The sequence below is a fragment of the Medicago truncatula genome, chromosome 8 (genome assembly GCF_003473485.1).
Source record: "Medicago truncatula cultivar Jemalong A17 chromosome 8, MtrunA17r5.0-ANR, whole genome shotgun sequence".
In the NCBI taxonomy this organism is placed as follows: Eukaryota; Viridiplantae; Streptophyta; class Magnoliopsida; order Fabales; family Fabaceae; genus Medicago; species Medicago truncatula.
The window spans coordinates 44,392,310-44,414,077 of record NC_053049.1 but is presented as its reverse complement, the minus strand read 5'-3'; the positions used below and the strand labels follow the sequence as shown (position 1 = coordinate 44,414,077).

Sequence of the window (21,768 nt, the reverse complement as noted above, 5' to 3'; positions counted from 1 at the left end):
TAAAAGGTGGTGGGGTAGGGTGTTGAATGAAAAAACTATTGGAGAGGTAAAAATTGAATGGGTGTTGAATTATGAGAGAGAAAATGATGTGGAGTGTTGGGAATTGAAAAAGTGGATGTTGAAAGGTATTGAAATTTTTTTTCCATTGTACATGGTCTAACAGCGCAATATTGATTGATTGATTAGACTTTCAAGCAATTATATGATTATTAGATTAGACAATCTTTTTCCTTTCAACTGTACTTGGATAGGGTCCATTCATATTCACTCAAATATATTTGCCAAAACACAAGCATCCATAAATTGAACTATTGCATTGCTAGCATACAAATTTAACACAACTTGTATGTATGTATGTACATGTGAAATATGGTGAATGGATGGATGAAGGACCCTCCACACCCCAACAATGAAAAGGCTAATTAAGCTAGCATGTGAGATTGTTGTACATGAAAAATAAAGGGAACCAATTGTCATTATAAAGAAATGCATATTTGTAACTATATGAAGTATGTAAGATTGCTCTATTAGTCTATTTTCCTTGGAATTTTCATAATGTAACTACTTTGTGGATGAATAAGATAAGTTTTGCATGTACTTGTTAATCAATCAAACAACTTTTTGATAAAAACAAAAAAGGAGCTGTGTATATCTGTTTTTACCCTGCAATATCCCCCACCCCAGGATGCTATGAAATGCTCATATTCTCTCAGAGCTCAGCAAAGTACACAGAAATGAGACAATTTTATTAAAGATGCTCTTACTTATTTTTATTCATTTACCTTGAAATGGATTTTGGGTTGGCTCTAGTACCATCTTCGAATTTGGATTTGGTCTAACTCAACTCCTAGAAAACCGACTTATAAGGTGAGGACTGTCCGCCACTTATAAAGACCTTGTCTTAACAGTGTATCTTATCCAATGTAAGACTTTTAAACACCGGCCTGCAAAAAAATCAAAAAATAAAATATCGAGCCTTGGATCACTGGGTGGACCACATTTAAATTAACCCTATTATGTATGCATACAGTAATATTTTGTATTTTAAACACATCCCACCTCTTTCTCTCTGATACAACTTTTCCTAAGTCCTACTCTCATTAGTTTTTGTGCTAAAAAGATGTGCTGGCAAAGATGGAAAGCCATAGCAATGACTGTGGTGTTGCTTCAGCTGAGTTCTTCCATGGAAATCTTCTGTCTCTCTTCTCATGCAGATAGAATTCATAAGCTTCCTGGACAACCCCACATAGGCTTTCAACACTTCTCAGGATATGTTACAGTTGATGAAAAAAAACGCAGATATCTCTTTTACTATTTTGTTGAATCAGAAACTGGTCCATCTTCAAAGCCTTTAGTCCTTTGGCTCAATGGAGGTCTCCAATCTCTAACTTGCCACAACTTCACTACACTTATATATATATATATATATATATTTTTTAGTTCAAAAATGGATTTAAAAATTCCTTGAACTTTCAAATGTGCAAGCTTATTTTTGTTTTGTACAGGACCAGGTTGTTCTTCTCTTGGAGTAGGTGCATTCTCTGAGAATGGACCTTTCAGACCCAATGGAGAAGTTCTGATTAAAAATGAGCATAGTTGGAATAGAGGTACTGTATTGATCATTTCATTAGATTTCCAAGAATTTACCATTATGATATAAACTTAGTTACTTTGTGATGTAGAGGCAAACATGTTGTATTTGGAGACACCAGTTGGAGTGGGGTTTTCTTATGCTAAAGGTAGTTTCTCCAATATCAAAGTGAATGATGAGGTGACAGGTAATTGATCTTGCATTAATACTATTATTAACAATCACTTTAGACCTTTGTGTTTTTTTATTTTATCTTTTCAGATAAATAATTTCCTCTTTATGATGCTTACTTAGGCTTTTAAAAAGTTGAGACAACAGAAAAGTTTAAGCTAAAAAAAATGCAACATAACTTTAAGAGATATGATATGTTCCATTTGATTATATTTTGGTATGGTTTTGATATATCAATCTTGGAATAATCAAATATTAGACATTAATTATTGAATTTGATTTCTTTTAGCTAGGGACAACCTTGTGTTCTTGCTACATTGGTTCAACAAGTTCCCCCAATACAAACACACAGATTTGTTTTTGACAGGAGAAAGTTATGCAGGTAAGTGTGCCACATCATTTCTAAGATAAATTCAATTTCAAAAGCAGGTTAACATACATACATCAATATTATTTGTTTTCTCACACATAATTGTCAATAAACATTAGGACATTACATTCCACAATTAGCAAATCTCATGATTGGAATCAACAATAAGGAAAAGATATTCAATCTAAAAGGCATAGCAGTAAGTACTCTACCACTTATATATCAACCATGTTTTGATGCTTCTTTCTTAGGTATTTTTGGATTGCATGAACCGGCGTCATAATCTCACGCGTTCACGTGGTCAGCGTATCAGTGCCGTTGGATTGAAATCAGACGGTCCAGTTTCAATGCAGATTTTGATTATTTTTTTTTAAAACTAATATATCGAGGTTAAAATCTAGATTGTCCGATCTCGATCCAATGGTACTGACTGCAGGAATCCAAAGACATTGCTAATGTTGACGCGGTCTCTTTTATTGCAGTTGGGAAATCCACTTCTAGAATATGCCACTGACTTCAATTCAAGGGCTGAGTTCTTCTGGTCTCATGGATTGATATCAGATTCAACTTACAAAATGTTCACCGCAGGCTGCAATTATTCGCAGTATGTAAGTGAGTACTATAGAAACTCCATTTCCCTGCTTTGTTCAAAGGTCATGAGCCAAGTAAGCAGAGAAACCAGCAAGTTTGTGGACAAATATGATGTTACCCTTGATGTATGCATTTCCTCAGTGCTTTCACAATCCAAAGTTATTTGTCCTCAAAACCATGTAAGTATTGTCTTTTGGAGATTCTTTCATGCAACTTCTTTACCAAGTTACCTCTTAATTTTGATATTGCATTTTCAAATTGGCTTGATCATTGTGATTTGAGAAATTCTTTCACTTTTCCAAACAGCATGCAAATGAGAGTATAGATGTATGTGTAGATGACGAAGTTACAAATTACTTAAACAGACGCGATGTACAAAAGGCGCTCCATGCCGAGCTTATTGGAGTTCCAAAGTGGAATGTCTGCAGCAAGTATATTCTTCTATCCTAAAACAAATAAACACTATATATAGGTCTGTTTGGATTAACAATTGAATTAAGCGCTTATAGCAATAGCGCTTATCATATAAGTGCCTATATATAAGTTATTTCTACAACAAAAGATAAAATAAAGTAAAATTGTTTTCATAAGCTATCTAGAAGAGCTTATGGAAATAATCTTTCAAACAACTTACAAATATTTCATAAGTTGTTTCCATAAACTCTCTCAAACAATCTCATAAGTGCATATGCCTGTAGATAACTCAATCCAAATAGGATCAACAATTGTAATTAACCAAACAGTAGTAACTGTGCTACATTATGTTAACAGCATCTTGGACTACAATATGCTCAACCTGGAAGTACCAACACTCCATGTTGTTGGATCAATCATAAAAGCTGGAGTTAGGGTATTAATTTATAGGTAACCAGAATTAAATCATTCCATTTTCTCGTTGACGGAAATATATATGCTATGACTAATTTTACTTTGTTTTGTTCTCACCATAGCGGAGATCAAGATTCAGTAATTCCACTCACTGGTAGCCGCACCTTGGTTCACAAGCTAGCAAGACAACTAGCACTTAAAACAACAATCCCTTACAGGGTATGGTTTGAAGGTCATCAGGTATATAATAAATACTACTTAACATCTTGCATGTTTGGATCAACAATTTAATTAAGCGCTTATAATATAAATGTTTATCATATAAATACTTACAGCTATCCAGGAGAGTTTGTGAAAATATGCTAAAAACTGCATATGAACATGTCATGAGTAGTTTCGATATTGTCTCTGAAATAGTATCTCAAGTGCTTATATCAATATATAAATAAGCTCAAATAAATCAATTCAAACAGGCTACGACTGTCATATATATGCGTGCATCTATGCACAATAGTTTTAGACAGCTTTTATCATGAAACTAAAGCACTTCAGATCAAAACATAATCAAACTTAGATAATATATGCACATCATAAACTAATTTAAGTTTATCTACTTTTTGCTTTAGGTTGGTGGATGGACTCAAGTTTATGGAAATACTCTCACATTTGCCACCATCAGAGGTGCCTCCCATGAAGCTCCTTTCTCACAACCTGAAAGATCACTTGTTTTATTTAAGTCATTCTTGGAAAACAAACCTTTACCTAAATCTTTTTGACAAATTGTTAGTGTTTTTCTGATTTAGTTCAGAGATTGTAAGTAAGATACCCCAAAAGTTGTATTATACTATACTATTATAGTTAGTAAAGCAATGTAATAACTGTGCAGGATGTCAAAAGAAAAGCTAGAAAAAATGATTTAAGGGGATATCCGGATATGAGATTGAGTCCATAGGAGCACCCACATTCATGCCACCCAAATGAGTGGTATAAATGGGACCCACATAATATATTATATTACTTTATACTTTCCAATTATTTAAACCACTCAACTACATTTTCTAAATATCCATACCACTCCTCTAAAACTCTAAAATGGGTCCCACTTATCTTACAACTACAATATACTTTAAATTATATTTTAAATTAATATATAAAATGTGTAATGAAAATATATAAAATGTATCACACAATATACTCAAAATGAATCAAATATATATGTTAAAAAAATTAGCCGTTGCATGAGTGAAAAAAAAAAAATATTACCGTTGCATGAGTTAAATATGTATGAAGAGAAATGTATAGTTTGTTGGCTTGAATAAATATATATTACTGTTGGGCTTCTCTTCAATAATATAAATATTAATTAAAAGAAAAAAAACTCAAAAGTAATACAAAATGTGCACAAATCAGACAATTGCTGGAAAAGGAAGGTAGTAACTACCATGGATAGTTTAACTACTCAATTTCAATGTCAATTATCCATGATTTTATGACACAAAAGCATTGGCCAGTGTGATACCACCCATATGTGCAGGCGATGTGTATGCTCTAAGTGGCAATTAATTACTCCATCCATCTTATATTAAGTATTTTATTAGAAATATTAGCGTTTACATACACACATAATTGATCTTAGAGTTCGGTCGGTCAATTGTCTCTATGTCTTTACATCAAAGTGATTGATGTAATTTTTTTCATTCAATTTTTTGAGTTTCAAAGTATAAAAGTGTTCAAATAATACAATTCAGATTACAAAATTAACCCTAAATCGCAATGCAAAAGCACCACGCCCATCATAAGTAATGTTGCTATCATAACCCAACATATAAATGACTAAACCCGAAGGCGGTTGTTCCACAACGCATGAATGTCTGCCTAATTATCGATGAATATGAATCATACTCAACACTTAGCGACTTGTTTTGGTTTGTCCCCAGATATCATAATAATTTTCAAGACAAAATGGGACGCCCTACCCCTATATGGGATCAAAAGAAGCTTTCCAATTGTCTATGCTTTAATAATGGCCCTTTTGCAGTGTCACGTAGCTCCAAAACAGTGACCCTAAACTAGGGATCTACATGTTCTCAGGCATTGACTGTTTTTCCATTTCCCATATGTTGGGACAATTCTATAATTGTTTTTTATGATGATTGTCACATTTTCCTCTTATATGGACATTAGTTAAGGAAAAAATAAAAAAATTTATACTTTTAAAAGTTTGATTACACAAGTTTTAAAAAAAAAATTAGAATTATTTTTTAAAATATTTGTTTTAGAGCATTTGTTAATATTTTTTATTGTCAAAATCAACGGCGATGATAAGCAAAGTAATCGATATACATTAAATTATGTCATTTTCATCTTAAAGCTCTATTGCATGTAATAGTGACTATAACAAAAATTAGAAGGTCCAAAGTTGGAAGGAAATAAAAATGAAAGTTAATATCTTTGAAAGTTGGAAGAAAACCAAAAATAAGAATTTATATTATATTTTTGGCAAAATTACACTTTTAGTCACTTAACTTAATTTTAGGTAATAGTTTGGTCTTTTATCTTTCTTTTTTTTTTCATTTTAATTTGGTCATTTTCGTTCATTTTCATATACATTTTTAAGCTTAAAATTCATGATTTTATTTTCTTATGGTCTTCCAGTCTTCAAATCTATGATCCTCGTCTATGTTTGCATAAGTATATTAGACTTGAAGCTTGAAAATGTATATGAAAATGGACAAAAATGACCAAATTGAAATGAAAAAAAGATAAAGGACCAAACTATTACCTGAAATTAAGTTAAGAGACTAATATTTTTTATATTGTTGATATTATTTTTGTTAAAAAAAATAATATTATTGAAAAAGACAAGTATAATTTGTTACCATTATACTTCAAGCAAAAAAAAAAAAAAAATCTATTTCTGCTAGTAATCTAAGATACGTTACAATTATTCCTTGCCCAAAAACAGAAATATGTTACTTATTCAAACAAAACAAAACAAAAAAGAACAAATCTGTTACACAATGAAGCAGATGATGCCGAATTTGGTGGGATTTTACCTCTTATCATCAAATCAAACGGATCAAGAGAAGTTCTAGTGTTATTATAACCGAACTAGTAAATATTTATGGACATTTAAACTAAATAGGAAGACCTAGTTATTATTATTCATCAAAATTAGAGTTAGACTACATATATTGAATGGAATCACTTTGATGCGTGATAGTAAGGTTGAGGGAAAAGCAGCAACAATGGTGGTAACGACAGCAATGAGAGGAGGGTGTCGACGAAAGGGTACTGTAATGGTGGTGAAGAGTTGGATGGTAGTATCAGAGACAGGTGAATCACGCGTTGAAGATATTGACAAACACTCCATCATGCAACGAACAGGGTTACCTACGCGTGACCTTAGAGCTCTTGATCCAAAACTCTCTAACCCTTCTTCTATCTTAGGACGAGAAAAAGCTATTGTCGTTAACTTAGAACACATTCAAGCAATTATCACTTCCAATGAAGTGCTTATGATTAATTCCACAAACCCTTTCTTTCTTCGTTTCCTTCAAGATCTTCAAGCGCGGCTTCCTCATTCTAATAGTTCTAATAATATCCAAATTGCCAATAATGTGGATGGTGATTATGAAGCGAAAACTTTGTTCGATGATTCTCCTAACAATGCATCTGATGCCGGTTCACCGAAAGCCATTGCAGGCGTTGTGTCGGCTCCTAAGCAATTACCTTTTGAGTTTAAAGCTCTTGAGGCTTGTATTGAATCTACTTGTACGTGCCTTGAATCTGAGGTATGTGATTCATGCAATGCAACACACGTTTAGTATATTTGTAAGATTTATTCAACAGTTGATATAAATTTATTGGGTACACATTCTATTCTATGATTTGTGTTGTGTTTATATATATCAGACTCAAGGGCTAGAAAAAGAGGCTTATCCAGCTTTGGATGAATTGACCTCTCGAATTAGTACTCTCAACCTTGAAAGTGTAAGGCAAATCAAGAATCGTTTGGTCTCACTTTTTGGTCGCGTACAAAAGGTAAATAAATAGTCATCAAAGATATCTTGTGATCATTTATTTCTCCATATGTGTTCACTCTTTGTTTGATCTCTTGTCATGTCTCATCATCTAATGCACCCTTTTGTTTACAATTCTAACTTGTAATACCTGATAATGTATGTAAATAAAGCTTGGTTTTGGTTTTCAAAGTTTTTAATAGGAAAAATGTTTGTAAGTTAGTTAGTACTTGTGTTAGTTTTCAGAGGTTAAACCCAGCTTCACCGCCTTAAATTTTTTTTTGGTGTTTTTTAACTCCACAACCGAACTATTTAAGTGGGACAACATGCATAACCTAGAGTTGGATTATTCATGGCTTAATTTTTGCATGGGTTCCTTTTGACATATTTTTAATCAAATTGGATCCTCTCATTCACTATTCTCTACATCTCTCTATCTCTCTCTTGATAGTTTTATTATTTTTTAATGAAAAGAGAGAGCTAAGGGATAGAAATTTAAGAGATGGATGTAGATAAATAGCGAAGGAGATGATTCAAATCTGTTTTTCAAAAGTTACATTTATGTTTATTAATCTACCCCAGTTATACAAATTGTATTTGAGATTAGCAACTTAGCATAAAAAGATATATAGTGATTTGGTGTCAAGAGGCTCTTACAGTTACAATCTTTACTTGTGTACCTAGGTTTATGAGAGTCAGTGAGAATGTTGCTAAGCCAGTCACATGAATGGAAAATGTTACATGATATTGTATTTGATGTGAACTTATATTTATCCCTCACAATGTAAAATTTATGGGTCCTCCCTGATAGAATAGAATATTTTGTTGTAATTAGTCCTAATTAGTTTCCTATAATTAGGTTGTATCATAATTAGATAGTTGACAAAAGGTCACACTTTGATGCATATATATGCTATTCAGAGTCTAATTATATATGCATCAAAAAAAGGGTATCAGAGTCTAACTGATCCCTCTCTTTAAAAAAAAAGGGGGGCGGGGAAACCAGAAGCAAAACGCATAAACGTGTTTCTTCCTCTCCCACCTTGATTCTGTCGCCGCAAGCCTCTTCTCCCACCTTGAAGCTTGCCGCGCATCAAGACTACCGTCCTCTGTACCGCCGCCGCAAAACACGTGATCCCCTCCTGCCTCTGTTCGCGCCGCCGCCGCCACGCGATTTCGATCGCGTTTTCCGATCCTTGATTTTCGATCGCCACTTCTGTACCAACACCACAACCACACCTGTTCTTCTCCACCATTTCTCTGCCATCAACTGCGGTTCTCTAGCGTCATATGTGATCTTGTTTTTCACGTGTTCTCAGCCATCTCTACCGTTTCCGTGTTTTCGCTGTTCCTCCTGCAGCCATGTCTGATTTCGACCATTAAGAACACAGTGACGCAGAGACTCGCAAATCCACTGTTGTTAATGGTGATTTCGTCCAGCCCAAACTCACCAAGCACCGAGGTTCCAAAACGGAGTTCCATCCCGCCCTTGCCGTCTCGAATATTAGGAACCACATTCCTATTATTCTTGAGATGGAAAAGGATTAATATGGAACATGGGCTGAACTTTTCCGCATTCATGCTCGCTCACATCGAGTCATGCATAACATTGTCCCATCTACAGGAACAACACCACCAGCCACTACTGACAACGAATATGAACAATGGATCACTCTTGATGCCACTGTTCTATAGTGGATTTATTCCACTATTTCCAATGATTTGTTGACCACTATTCTGGAACCCAACTCCACTGCAATAGAAGCATGGAATCGTTTGGAAGATATTTTTCAGAATAATCAAAATGCTCGTGCTGTCACTCTTGAGAAAGAGTTCTCCAACACTCGCATGGAGGATTTTCCCAATGTCTCTGCTTACTGTCAGCGTCTTAAGATGCTTTATGACCAGTTGAGTTGAGAAATGTCGGCTCTCCTGTCAACAATCATCGTCTGGTTCTTCAACTGATATCGGGTCTTCCAGAATCTTACCGCAGTGTTGCCACCTTGATTCGCTAAAGTAATCCTCTTCCTGCATTCTATCAGGCTCGCTCCATGCTCACTTTGGAAGAAGCCGGTATGGCTAAGATGGCAAACACAGGCTCTCATGCTGCCATGCACACCAGTCAACTGAAACCTGCTGAAGACACCTCTCAGCGTGGCAACGTCGCTCCGACAACCGTTTTCGTTCCCGTGGCCATCAGGGTCGCGGAGGGGGACGTGGTAACCGCAGTGCACCTCAGTCTGGAGCTTCCAACGCGCCCTCACCTTGGTCCGCTCCTCCTTGACGGCAGTAGCAACAACAGTATCTAGCCTGGCAACAATGGGGCTGGACTCCACCACTATGGTCTATGCCTCCGTGTCCGTATCCCACGTCTCAATGGACACGTCCTACCGGTCCTCCTAAGCAGCCAGGCATTCTAGGACAGCGTCCTCAGGTGTATGCAGCCTCTACCTCATCTCAGATACCGACAGACATTGAGACATCAATGCACACCATGTCACTTCACACTCCTGATAATTAGTGGTACATGGATACTGGCGCAACATCTCACACGGCCGCATCACAAGGTAAACTCTCGTCTTATTCTCCAGTAAGTAATTCAAATCAGAAAGTTATTGTTGGCAGTGGCCATGGAATTCCAATTCACGGCAACGGACACACACAAATAACCACATCTCACCAACCCCTTCACCCTAACCATGTCCTACATGCCCCGAAAATTATTAAAAATTTAATTTCTGTGAGACGACTCACTATTGACAACAATGTTTCTGTTTCCTTTTACCCTTTTGGTTTTACTGTCTCTGATTTTCAGACGGGGATCACCCTTCTCAGATGTGACAGTCGTGGAGATCTTTATCCAGTTACCACTCCTTCTAGTTTTGCCGATCTCACATCCAGTCTCTGGCATAGTCGTCTTGGTCATCCTGGCGTGTCTGTTTTGAATTCACTTCGCAAAAATAAGTTCATATATTGTGAACCTTTTAATTCTTATGTTGTTTGTGACTCTTGTGTTTAAGGAAAACATGTTAAATTGTCATTTTCTGGTTCTCAAACTACGACATTGATGCCTTTTGACATTTTACATAGTGATTTATTCACGTCTCCAATTTTAGGTTCTACTGGTCATAAATATTATGTCTTATTTTTAGATGATTTTACAAACTTCTTGTGGACTTTTCCTATTAGCAGAAAATCTCATGTGTTTGAAACGTTCAAGTCACTTACTCAAATCATTCAAACTCAATTTTTGCAAAAAGTCAAAACATTTCAATATGACAATGGTGGTGAATATAATAATGAGTGTTTTCAAAAATATTGCGCTGATCATGGCCTTGTTTTTCGTTTCTCTTGTCCCCACACATCCTCACAAAATGGGAAAGCGGAACGAAAAATAAGAACCATTAATAATATGATACGTATTATGCTAGCTCATTCTTCTGTTCCCCCGTCATTTTGGCATCATGCTATTCACATGGCAACTTATCTGTTAAACATACTTCCATGTAAAACACTTCAAAATCAGTCACCAATACAACTCTTATATCATCGTGATCCCACTTACACACATCTACGAGCTTTTGGTTGTCTATGTTATCCCTTATTCCCGTCACCCACCATTCATAAGTTACAGCCCCGCTCTACTCCTTGTGTTTTCTTGGGTTATCCCTTGAATCATAGAGGTTACAAGTGTTATGATTTGTCAAACAGAAAATTAATAATTTTGAGGCATGTTATCTTTGATGAAACTCAATTTCCCTTTACCAAGATGCATTTCCCCTCGCCGAACTCTTATCACTTCCTAGATAATGACATACACCCTTACCTTATACACAAGTGGCAAAATCAAATATTACCACCTGCCGCACACAACCAATCAACACCAACAACCACAATTGATCAACCAACCTCTTCAATAAACCAACAGTCCCCATATACTGCCTCTCCGACCAGCTCGTCCGCTACACCTTCCTCTATCCCATCATCACCAATCCAACCGCATCCACCTCCACCTACACGAACCATCACTACCCGTAGCATGAAAGGCATTGTAAAACCCCGCAAGATTTTTTAACTTATCAATCTCTCACTCCGACCACACCATCTCTCCCATACCTAAAAACCCCAAACTAGCCTTATCCGATCCGAATTGGAAATCCGCAATGCAATCTGAGTTTGATGCACTTATTAGAAATAAGACGTGGGATTTAGTTCCTCGTCCTTGTGATGCTAATCTTATTCGATGTATGTGGATTTTTAGGCATAAGAAAAATTCTGATGGCTCCTTTGAGCGTTATAAAGCTCGTCTTGTAGGTGATGGCAAGTCACAAGTTGCAGGTGTGGATTGTGATGAGACGTTTAGCCCAGTGGTGAAACCCGCTACCATTCAAACAGTGCTCACCATTGCTCTCTCCAAATCCTGGCCCATTCATCAACTGGATGTCCATAATGACTTTTTACATGGTGATCTTCATGAGACTGTTTACATGTATCAGCCATTGGGTTTCCCGCGACCTCCATCATCCAGATTATGTTTGTCGGTTGAAGAAATCCTTGTATGGTCTCAAGCAAGCGCCTAGAGCATGGTACCAACGCTTTGCTGACTATGTCGCCATCATTGGCTTTCGCCATAGCACATCAGACCACTCCCTCTTCATATATCGACAAGGTTCAGACATGGCCTACATTCTGCTGTATGTAGACGACATCATCCTCATCACCTCCACTCAGGTCCTCCGCAAATCAATTATGTCACTCTTAGCATCTGAGTTTTGCAATGAAGGATTTGGGCCCTCTGAGTTACTTTCTGGGTATTGCAGTATCTCGTCATCCTGATGGCATATTTCTCAGTCAAAGTACTTATGCTTCAGAGATCATTGAACGTGTTGGCATGACTTCTTGTAAACCATCGGCCACTCCTGTTGACACCAAGCAGAAACTCAGCACCTCCTCCGGCACTTCTTACGAGGATCCTTCTTTGTATCGGAGTCTTGCAAGGGCCCTACAATATCTCACCTTCACTCGACCTGACTTATCATATGTTGTTCAGCAAGTTTGTCTTCACATGCATGCTCCTCGCACGGAACACATGCTTGCTCTTAAGTGCATTTTGTGCTATGTTCAGGGCACCTTACATTTTGGACTACATTTATCCCCATCTCCCATTACAAAGCTTATCTCCTACACTGACGCTGATTGGGGTGGATGTCCTGACACCAGACGTTCTACATCTGGTTATTGTGTTTTTCTAGGTGACAACCTTATTTCTTGGTCTTCCAAACGGCAGCCAACTCTCTCCCGTTCTAGTGCTGAAGCTGAATATAGAGGTGTTGCAAATGTTGTCTCTGAATCGTGTTGGATTCGCAATCTTCTTCTGGAACTCCATTTTCCTATTCATCAGGCCACTTTGGTGTATTATGACAATGTTAGTGCCATCTATCTATCTGGTAATCCTGTGCAGCATCAGCGCATTAAACATATTGAGATGAACATTCATTTTGTTCGGGAAAAGGTCGCTCGTGGTCAGGCTCGCGTCCTTCATGTTCCCTCAAGACATCAGATCGCTGACATCTTCACCAAAGGACTTCCTCGCATTCTCTTTGATGATTTTCGGACCAGTCTTAGCGTCCGTGAACCTCCCGCTTCGACTGCGGGGGTGTGATAGAATAGAATATTTTGTTGTAATTAGTCATAATTAGTTTCCTATAATTAGGTTGTATCATAATTAGATAGTTGACAAAAGGTCACACTTTGATGTATATATATGCTATTCAAATCAATGAGAAAGTAAGCATTCCATTATGTTACACTCCCTTGAATATGTCATAAGTTGCTTTTGTTACAAACAATCTCATAATAGATGTGTGAAAATATCTTTTGCTGTCAACCGGAGTATATATGCTCATGACTTTCGATTGTTAGAAAAAAATTATTGTTCTTTAAAAACTAAAAACGGATTCTAACATTCTTGAGTTTAACAGGTTGCAGATCAACTAGAAAATTTGTTGGATGATGATAATGACATGGCTGAAATGTTCTTGACACAAAAACTTGATGCCCGATTATCAGAGCAAACATCGGCAAAAGAAGGGTATAATTCAACATCTGATGAAGATAGAGACGAAAGGTACAAACTATATATTAACACTAGTGTTTTTAGATTTTGGATTTCACTTGGTTGTCATTGACTTTTGGCGCCATTAGTGCTTTAACCTTTTCGTCTTGTGCTTATAATTTTGTTAATGATTTACGAAGAAGAAAAAATATTAACATCATTTGATTAATAAATAACAGCGATCTATTTTGAAACATATAGTTCTGCATTGCAATTATACGAGTCATGCTCACATTTTGTTCCTTAATTTTAGTGATGAATCAGGTTCGATTAAAGACAAATCATATGATCCTAAGCCGGATGTTAAAGAATTGGAGATGCTTTTAGAAGCATATTTTGCACAGATAAATGGAATTTTGCAAAAATTATCCAGTGTATGTATTTCATTTGAACTCTTTTATTCATTTTAACCTTACATGGGATATATCACTGATATTTGGTTTTTCTTGTTTGTTAAGTTGAGTGAGTATGTGGATAATACAGAAGACTACATCAACATAATGTTAGATGATAAGCAAAATCAGCTTCTACAAGTATCAATAATATTCAACACAATAAACATGATAGTGAATGCAGGTATTGTGGTTGTTGGATTGTTTGGCATGAATATTCATATTGATCTCTTCGATGGACAACCTCGTCAATTTTGGGCCACAATTGGAGGCACGGTCTTAGGTTGCGTCTTATTATTCCTTGCTTCTATTTGGTTTGGTAAAAAAAGATATTTGTTGTCTTAATAGAGAAAATTAGATTACTAATTCATTTGTAAATTATTAGTAGGAGATACTTGCTGCATTCTTTGTTTTTCTCTTGAACATAAACCTTAAGATTTAATAGTTTTACATTTTGTTTGAAAAATACTGTGTGTTCTATGTTGAATCAATTTACATGGAACATCGTATAGGATTTTGAAAATATACATCCACACCGAAAGAAAAACATATTTTTGCCCAATAATATACTTCGGGAGGAACGTGCAAAAAATTGTGTTTTTTATATTTACTTTTGAAATGTGTTTGATGTGGGAAAGATTATGATTTTTCCTGTTTTATCATGTGTTTAGATCTCAACAATGTAAATTCACTTTTTTGCTAAACAAGTTGTCTCTTTCATTTGCAATGAATGGTGGAGATTTTAATGGACCCTCGTGTCACATGAAAGGATCCATCCCCGTCAAACATATATCATATTCAACAAGAACAAATTAAATACCTGGATAATCAAAACATGCTTTTAGTGAAAAATCCCAGGGACCAAGATAAGTTGTGTTTCTCACCTCGTTACCATTTTCACAAGTTTGAACCAAAAAAAGGACAGATATCTCAACGTTGTTGACAAATTTTTATTTTATTTTTAAACAATAACAATTTGATCCATAGCCCAAATATTTTTATGGGTTAGTACTAGAATATTATTTCCTCTCAATATTTACGTAAGGGAATGTATATTTGACATGACAATGTTTTTTTTTTTATATATAAATAAAATATTGATATCGCTGGGACATACTAATTTGCGAGACCTACTCAAATATCTATTAATGAAAAGTCCAATTAAAGTTAGAGCAAAATTTTGTATGATCAGATCTGATAAAAAAAAGGTTAGGACATGAGAAATTTAAACATGACACCTAGAGAAGAATATCTTTTAAGTCTCTAACTTTCTCACAAAACCAACCCTAAATTATTTGACATGACCATTGATTTTAAAACTAGTGCAGAACAAGTATTAGATGGATGATCAATTCTGGCCTTAGGATCATAATCAGGACCATAATCAAAGTCCAAATAAATAAAGGGTCATGTTAACTGGTGCTCCTGGGGCACGGGTTAAACATACAAAAAAAGGAAATTATTATCATAAAAGGAAGTTTTGTTGACTTATTTATAGATTAATTAAACAATTTTCAATGCAATAATTAACCTATAATTTCCCTTTTTATTATCCTTAACCAGTGCTCCGGGGACATTGGTTAGCATTTCCCATAAATAAATAATGTACCACGATATATAAAAGGGGAACTTCTACGGTACACTTACAAAATGAGGTGTATCAGTATTCTACTTCTTAATTTTATAAATGAACGACCATTTTTTATGTAGTAAATAGCTATTTGTCAATATTTATATATTATAGAACAACATTTCATAAGAAAAAACATCATTTAATTGTTTATAAGAATCATAGTAACTTTTTTTTACATATTATCGTAAAAAATAATGAATGTTCTCAATTATGAGTGATAAAAATCTAAAAAAATAAAAAATTATTTCGTTGACACTTTTGATGAATAAGATTTAATTATTATAATTATAAATGATAAAAAAATAATATTATTTTTTTCAAAAAAACAACTCATTTAACTATGAATTTAAAGAGTGGGTGTACCGGTACACTCAAATATAGTGGGTGTACCATAGAATTTGTCATGAGTGATAGTACATGTGGCATCTTCATGCTCTTCATCTCATTTAATGCTTTTTTATCAACCAATCAAAATAGATATTGAATCATTTACTTTTTATTAGCCAATCAAAATGGATCAATGACTCATTATTTTTCATGAGTCAATCAAAATTGATTATGACATGATTTTTTTTCTATATACAGAGACAATTTGCTTTTCATTATTTTCATCTACATCTTCCTCCCATAAAAAATCATTGCTTTCAACCCTATTCTTTTTTCTTTTATTTGTTTATTTCTTATTTTTTATTGTTTGTTTAACATTTATTATTTGTATGTTACTTTTTATTGTGATTTCTTATGTTGCTATTTTCTATTCATATTCTCATTTAAATTTTTCTTTTGGTGTTTGTTTCTATATTATTTGTTTTTGACCGAATATTTATTCATGTTTCTATTTTCGTTTGTATATACCAAAAAAAATTGTTTTTATGGCTCCTTTGATTTATTTAAAACAGAAAACAACAAAACTAATATTTTATAATTAAAAAAATAGATACTTGAGTAGAAAAAGTTAATTAATTGATGAGCGTATAAATAAAAAACAAAAATAAGACCTTGCGTTAGTGTATAGGACCTTGCGTTAGTGTATAGTGTTTTTATTTTTTTTAGAAAAAAAATACTAATGTTTTATTCAACGCCATATCTTTGTATTCATTCTTTTTTTTAAGGAGAATTCGTTCTATTATTAAAACTTATAATCAATCACAAATGGTTTAAAATCGACTCCATATTTAACTCTTTCCACAATATTCGCTCCATCCTTGACTTCTTCGGAAAAAACAATTCTTTGAAAACACTTCTACAAACTTGAAAAATTAAAATTGATTGATTTTGAAATTGTAATCATAGTAATTTAAAAAAATTTGAAAAATTATAATTGATTGATTTTGAAATTGTAATCATAGTAATTTAAAAAAATAAATATGAAAACCATGTATTTTGGTTCAAGTTGTTTATGAACTCCATCAAATAATTTTTTTTTGGGAAAACCCAAATTTTAGTTACTTCGCGGTTGAACTCTTCTCTTAGGAACCATAGGGTTAACAAAAATAATATAAAGATACATAAATACTCGTTATTATTATCATTTTAGGGAATAAATGCTCATTATCATTTTTCCTAAAAATAATCATACAATATACAACAATATAACTTCCAGGTCTTTATTACTTTTCTAAAAATAATGAAATTGAATATGTCATCATATTTTTACACATATTCCTTTTTTTTAAAATGATATTGCATAGGTTTGTACTACATACAAATTTGCTTCTATTTAATGGTGTTTTTTTTTTGTTCATGTTATTAAAAAAGATCTATTTTGTTATACGATAAAGGATCAAGTTGTGCTAACTTACACAATTTAAGAGATCAATTTGACTTATATTAAAATTAAGGGACCAAACTGAGATTTTAAAATAAGTTTATGGGTTAAATTGACCAATTTTAAAGTTATGGTACTAAATTGAACTTTAAAATTAGTTACAAGGTGGCACACCTTGTGCGGTAACAATTACGGTGTCAGTATTAATATATTTCATTTTCGCTTGTTAAAAAAAAAAATTAGTTATAAGGCCAAAGTGACATTTAAGCCAAAGAAAAAATTAACAATATGGAAAATTCATATAATTATAGAAATAGTAATAAAAACAACATTTAAAAGGAGAATTGAATGATATTATTAGTATTAATATTTTAATTGCTATCATGATTTTTTTTAAATATGGTAACATGTCTTTAATATTTTTTTTATAAGTTAATACTAAATTACTAATAGTAGCATTACAAAGGAAGGTAGAATCAATTGGTAAAGAATTGACTTAACAGTAAGGTAATTGATTTAACTTATGGTGCCACCAACTCAATTTAATATTGATGATGTGCATGATGACGTGCAATCTAGTCCCCACGATGGCCCTCTTGTTGTCAGATCCATCCCGGACGACACTGCCACTTTTTTAGAGATGGAGCGTATTGCTCAGAATGCCAATTACACGGTTGAGCATACATGGAATGATGAAAATGGAGACAGAATTTTGACTGTTTTTGAACCACATAGCAATCTAAGGGGGGTGTATTGGATTGAAATTTCAAAGGATTTTAAAAGACTTTTTTGTTTTATAAAAGTCTTGTGATATTCAATCAAGATTTTTAAGGAATGTAAAACATTCTTGTGGTATTCAATTAGGATTTTCAAGATTTTTTAATGAGTCCAATGAAATCCAGTGGTATTCAATTGAGATTTTGCATAACTTAAAAATTGTCTAATGGTATTCAAAACTCTATGGATTTTAATGGATTGTTGTGAGTAATGGATTTTGTGAGATTGTTTAGTGTAAAATGTACCTACTAACAATCTCACACCTAGCCTTGAGACTTTTCTATCTCCCACACGTAGCCTTTAGATTTTGTAATACTCTACCAAAATCTTTTTTTTTTTTTTTACGTTTCTTCCAAATTCTTTTCTGTTCTACTGTAACAATGGCAGGTTATATATTTTGTTTGGCAAACTTATTGTCGAAATCATCATTCCTCTAACTTGCACTTTTCTTAACATGACTTTTACGTTCATTAAAAAAAAAGAATGTACTGTATAATCTTGTGGTTAATTTACCATCTACCTATATATCAAATTATTATAAAAATCACAACTTTACGTTCATTGGTATTATAATAATTTTTCTACTTGCATTTTTCTAGATGTAACATGCATTTTTCAATCAAATTATTATAATCAATAAACTAACATAACTTATTTTTAGATCTATTTATTTTGATATCATATGTCCATGATTTTTAAGATTAATCAATCTGCTAGTAGTATATTATCTAATAGTCTTTTTTTTGAAGAAATATTACACTCATTGATTCAATGTTTTTTTCGGTTGATTAATAACTGTACTTTTGTTTTTGAGATTTTTTGGTCTGTACTGTATCTTTAAATTTATTGACCCTTTTAAAATCTTTAAAATCCATTAAAATCCTTTAAAATCTATATCATGAATCCATTAAAATCTTGCAAACAATCTTGATTGTAAAAAGTCTTTCAAAAAAAGTCTTTTAAAATCCCACAAAATCAATACAATCCAACAAAGTCTTTTAAAATCTTCAAGATTTTTTCTATCAAAACAGTCTTTTAAAATCTCAATCCAATACACCCCCCTAAATGTTCAACATGACTTGGATCTTTGGATGCGTGTCCGTGAATATGACAAAGTCAACGCGGAGTTACCCTTCACTCCGGTTCTTTCTAAGAAACAAAAGCAGCAAGTTAAAAAGCAGCTTTAGATTAGCAAGCCACCGCCATATAAAACCCGCTCTCAGGCAGGATCAAATTCAGGTGATAAATGAATTTTATATGTCGCATAAGCCTTTTATTATTTTTGGCGGAGTCAATGGTAACATTTGCACATGTTCCATCTTTTGGGAACCTGTGCGGACTTTCTAGCGAATTTGGGTCATTCGATACAAGGCAAGGTTTGGTTATCGGTGTTGCCTCAGACTCTTCAGACTGACTTCTTCTTGGACCGGAGAGGGTTCCCTTGCCCTAGGTTCCCGTTGACATATGTTTCTTTTTACGTTTGTTGTACGTTTTCTTTCTGTTTTATGTTCCTTTTCTGTTTCTGCTTTGTTTTTTGAGAGTTTTGGCCTAGTCCCCCCTCATGTACTTTTTTCCCTTTTTTTTAATAAAATTTTTATCTAAGATTGGCGGCATAGGATGGGGGTTCTGCAGGGTGCCAACCTAGTTGGGATGTTGTTGCTTCACCCTGATGCCTGTCCAATCTCCTGGCTTAACAAAAAAAAAAATTAACTTATGATGCCTGCGCGAGGACTTCTTTAGTGAATGATTTACAAGTGCCTCTCTAAATGCTCTTTGAGCCATGAGATTTGTTTTGACCCTGATGAGCTTCCGAAGCCTAACTCATCAAAACATTTTATCATTTTTTTTTTAAATTGTAAATTAAAAAAAAAATTAAAAATGAAAAATCTCAACTTTTTGATTCAAAATGAAAGCCTAAATTTTAGCATATTCTAGAAGAAAAAAGATTAATCGAAATTTTTTTTATGAAAGATTATTCGATAAAATGGAAAAATCATATAATTACAGAAATAATAATAACAGAGTTTTGAAGAAGAATCGAATGTTACCCAAAATTAAATTTGAGCAATAACCGATGATTTTTTATTCCAATTTTACTAATTTTCAACAAAGTCTGTATTGCAATTTTTTTTAAAGTATGATGTGTCCTTTTAATAGCATAATGCATGTAAATGTCTTCTAATAACAATTTTTTTAATGCATTTATGTCTAATTTTATAAATAAAAATATACATGCGATAACTCTTTAATGATCATGCACTAACGATTTTTTAGGTATAATATTTAACGAAGTTAATAAAATAAAAAACCAAAATCACAAAGAAATTATTTTTAATAAAAAAATATGTCGACGAATGTTGATTTTGTGAAAGGTATGAAATATGATTTCATCTATCTCCAATGATACTAGCAGTGTTCAAAATTCAGAACCTCTAAATCTAAAGTTTGTCTTTTTACTACTAATTCAGAACCTCTAATTGGAAAATCACAATTAACTAGACTAAATCCTGAGAGTTTATCATAATGTCGGGATTTCCAGTGGAACCTACATTGGGTTGGGTAATCATGTTAGGCCAATAACAATCAAGCAAGTTAATTTGACACTACATCTTCAAGCAGAACCTTAAAGTCGTAGACATATGGATCATCTCATTTATATGTCGATCAATTTCTACTCTTTCTTCCAATATGTAGAACGTTAACTCACACTACATACATTAACGTATTTTAATCAAGTTTGTAATTTTATGCATTCATAATCATGTGACGTAGTCATAAAAAGTAAAATAGAGACACAAACATGTTCAAAAATGTGGGTTAGTGGTGATTTCATGGATGTAGGTTTATGTTTCTTTCTTTCATGAGAAGGGATAAATGAAATTAGATAGCAAAATGAGTACGAAAAAGGACATTGAATATGAAAGAAATGATAAGAGAAAGAGATATGTAATGTGTTTTCTATCATGAGTTGGAACCTCTAAATCCAAAGTTTGTCTTTTTACCACTAGATTAAACCCTTAGAGTCGGAAAATCACAATGAACTAGAAAATGCATTTTTAATTCAAATTAATCATGATAAATAGAATATTCATTGTACATGAACCATCTCTCATCTTGATTTTTGACTGAATTTTTTTTGTTGGTTTAATTGTTTTTTATTATTGGAATTACACGATCAAACACATTTTTCAAAAGTTATTGGTAATTTTATGAGTTTCTTGAAAGGGTTGAGAATTTCTCGATAATTAATTTACCAAAACATTTGACTCAATTAAAAACACACCACATTGTTTAAAAACGTATAATAAACATGTAGGTTGTCAACTTAGCATAACATAAAAGTGCTTTTCCAAGGTTAAATCCTACCAAAGACCAAAAATAAAAGAATTTGAAATAATACAAGTTGAATGAAATAAATGGTATGAAAGAGAACAACATGGAAAAACGTAAATTTAATATTTTCCAGAAGAAAAATTATACTAAACCAAAAAAGCATCACATCATTTTAAA

At 33.4% G+C, this 21,768-nt stretch overlaps 2 protein-coding genes across 2 annotated transcripts; both read left to right on the top strand.

Annotated features, from left to right (window-relative positions):
* The first annotated feature begins 1,029 nt into the window (after window positions 1-1,029).
* Window positions 1,030-4,496, top strand: LOC11436964 (serine carboxypeptidase-like 45). The gene is made up of 10 exons (XM_003630525.3): window positions 1,030-1,373; window positions 1,506-1,607; window positions 1,683-1,778; window positions 2,052-2,144; window positions 2,252-2,331; window positions 2,615-2,902; window positions 3,030-3,154; window positions 3,495-3,587; window positions 3,674-3,791; window positions 4,178-4,496. Exons 1-10 carry the CDS (start codon window positions 1,121-1,123, stop codon window positions 4,325-4,327), a joined length of 1,398 nt encoding a protein of 465 aa, XP_003630573.1. The 5' UTR covers window positions 1,030-1,120; the 3' UTR covers window positions 4,328-4,496.
* Window positions 4,497-6,799: 2,303 nt separating this feature from the next.
* LOC112417442 (magnesium transporter MRS2-F) lies at window positions 6,800-14,425 on the top strand. Its single transcript, XM_024773136.1, has 6 exons — window positions 6,800-7,189; window positions 7,277-7,345; window positions 7,467-7,595; window positions 13,555-13,700; window positions 13,942-14,062; window positions 14,147-14,425. The coding sequence occupies exons 1-6, from the start codon at window positions 6,800-6,802 to the stop codon at window positions 14,423-14,425; spliced, it is 1,134 nt and encodes a 377-aa protein (XP_024628904.1).
* The last annotated feature ends 7,343 nt before the right edge of the window (window positions 14,426-21,768 follow it).

Excerpts from the sequence above, each read along its gene's own strand:
- LOC11436964 (XM_003630525.3), top strand. The coding sequence starts at position 1,121 with ATGTGCTGGCAAAGATGGAAAGCCATAGCAATGACTGTGGTGTTGCTT. Across the intron at positions 1,608-1,682 it reads TGAGCATAGTTGGAATAGAG|AGGCAAACATGTTGTATTTG; the intron begins GTACTGTATTGA and ends TTTGTGATGTAG. Across the intron at positions 1,779-2,051 it reads AGTGAATGATGAGGTGACAG|CTAGGGACAACCTTGTGTTC; the intron begins GTAATTGATCTT and ends GATTTCTTTTAG.
- LOC112417442 (XM_024773136.1), top strand. The coding sequence starts at position 6,800 with ATGGTGGTAACGACAGCAATGAGAGGAGGGTGTCGACGAAAGGGTACT. Across the intron at positions 13,701-13,941 it reads GATGAAGATAGAGACGAAAG|TGATGAATCAGGTTCGATTA; the intron begins GTACAAACTATA and ends CCTTAATTTTAG. Across the intron at positions 14,063-14,146 it reads TTTTGCAAAAATTATCCAGT|TTGAGTGAGTATGTGGATAA; the intron begins GTATGTATTTCA and ends TTGTTTGTTAAG.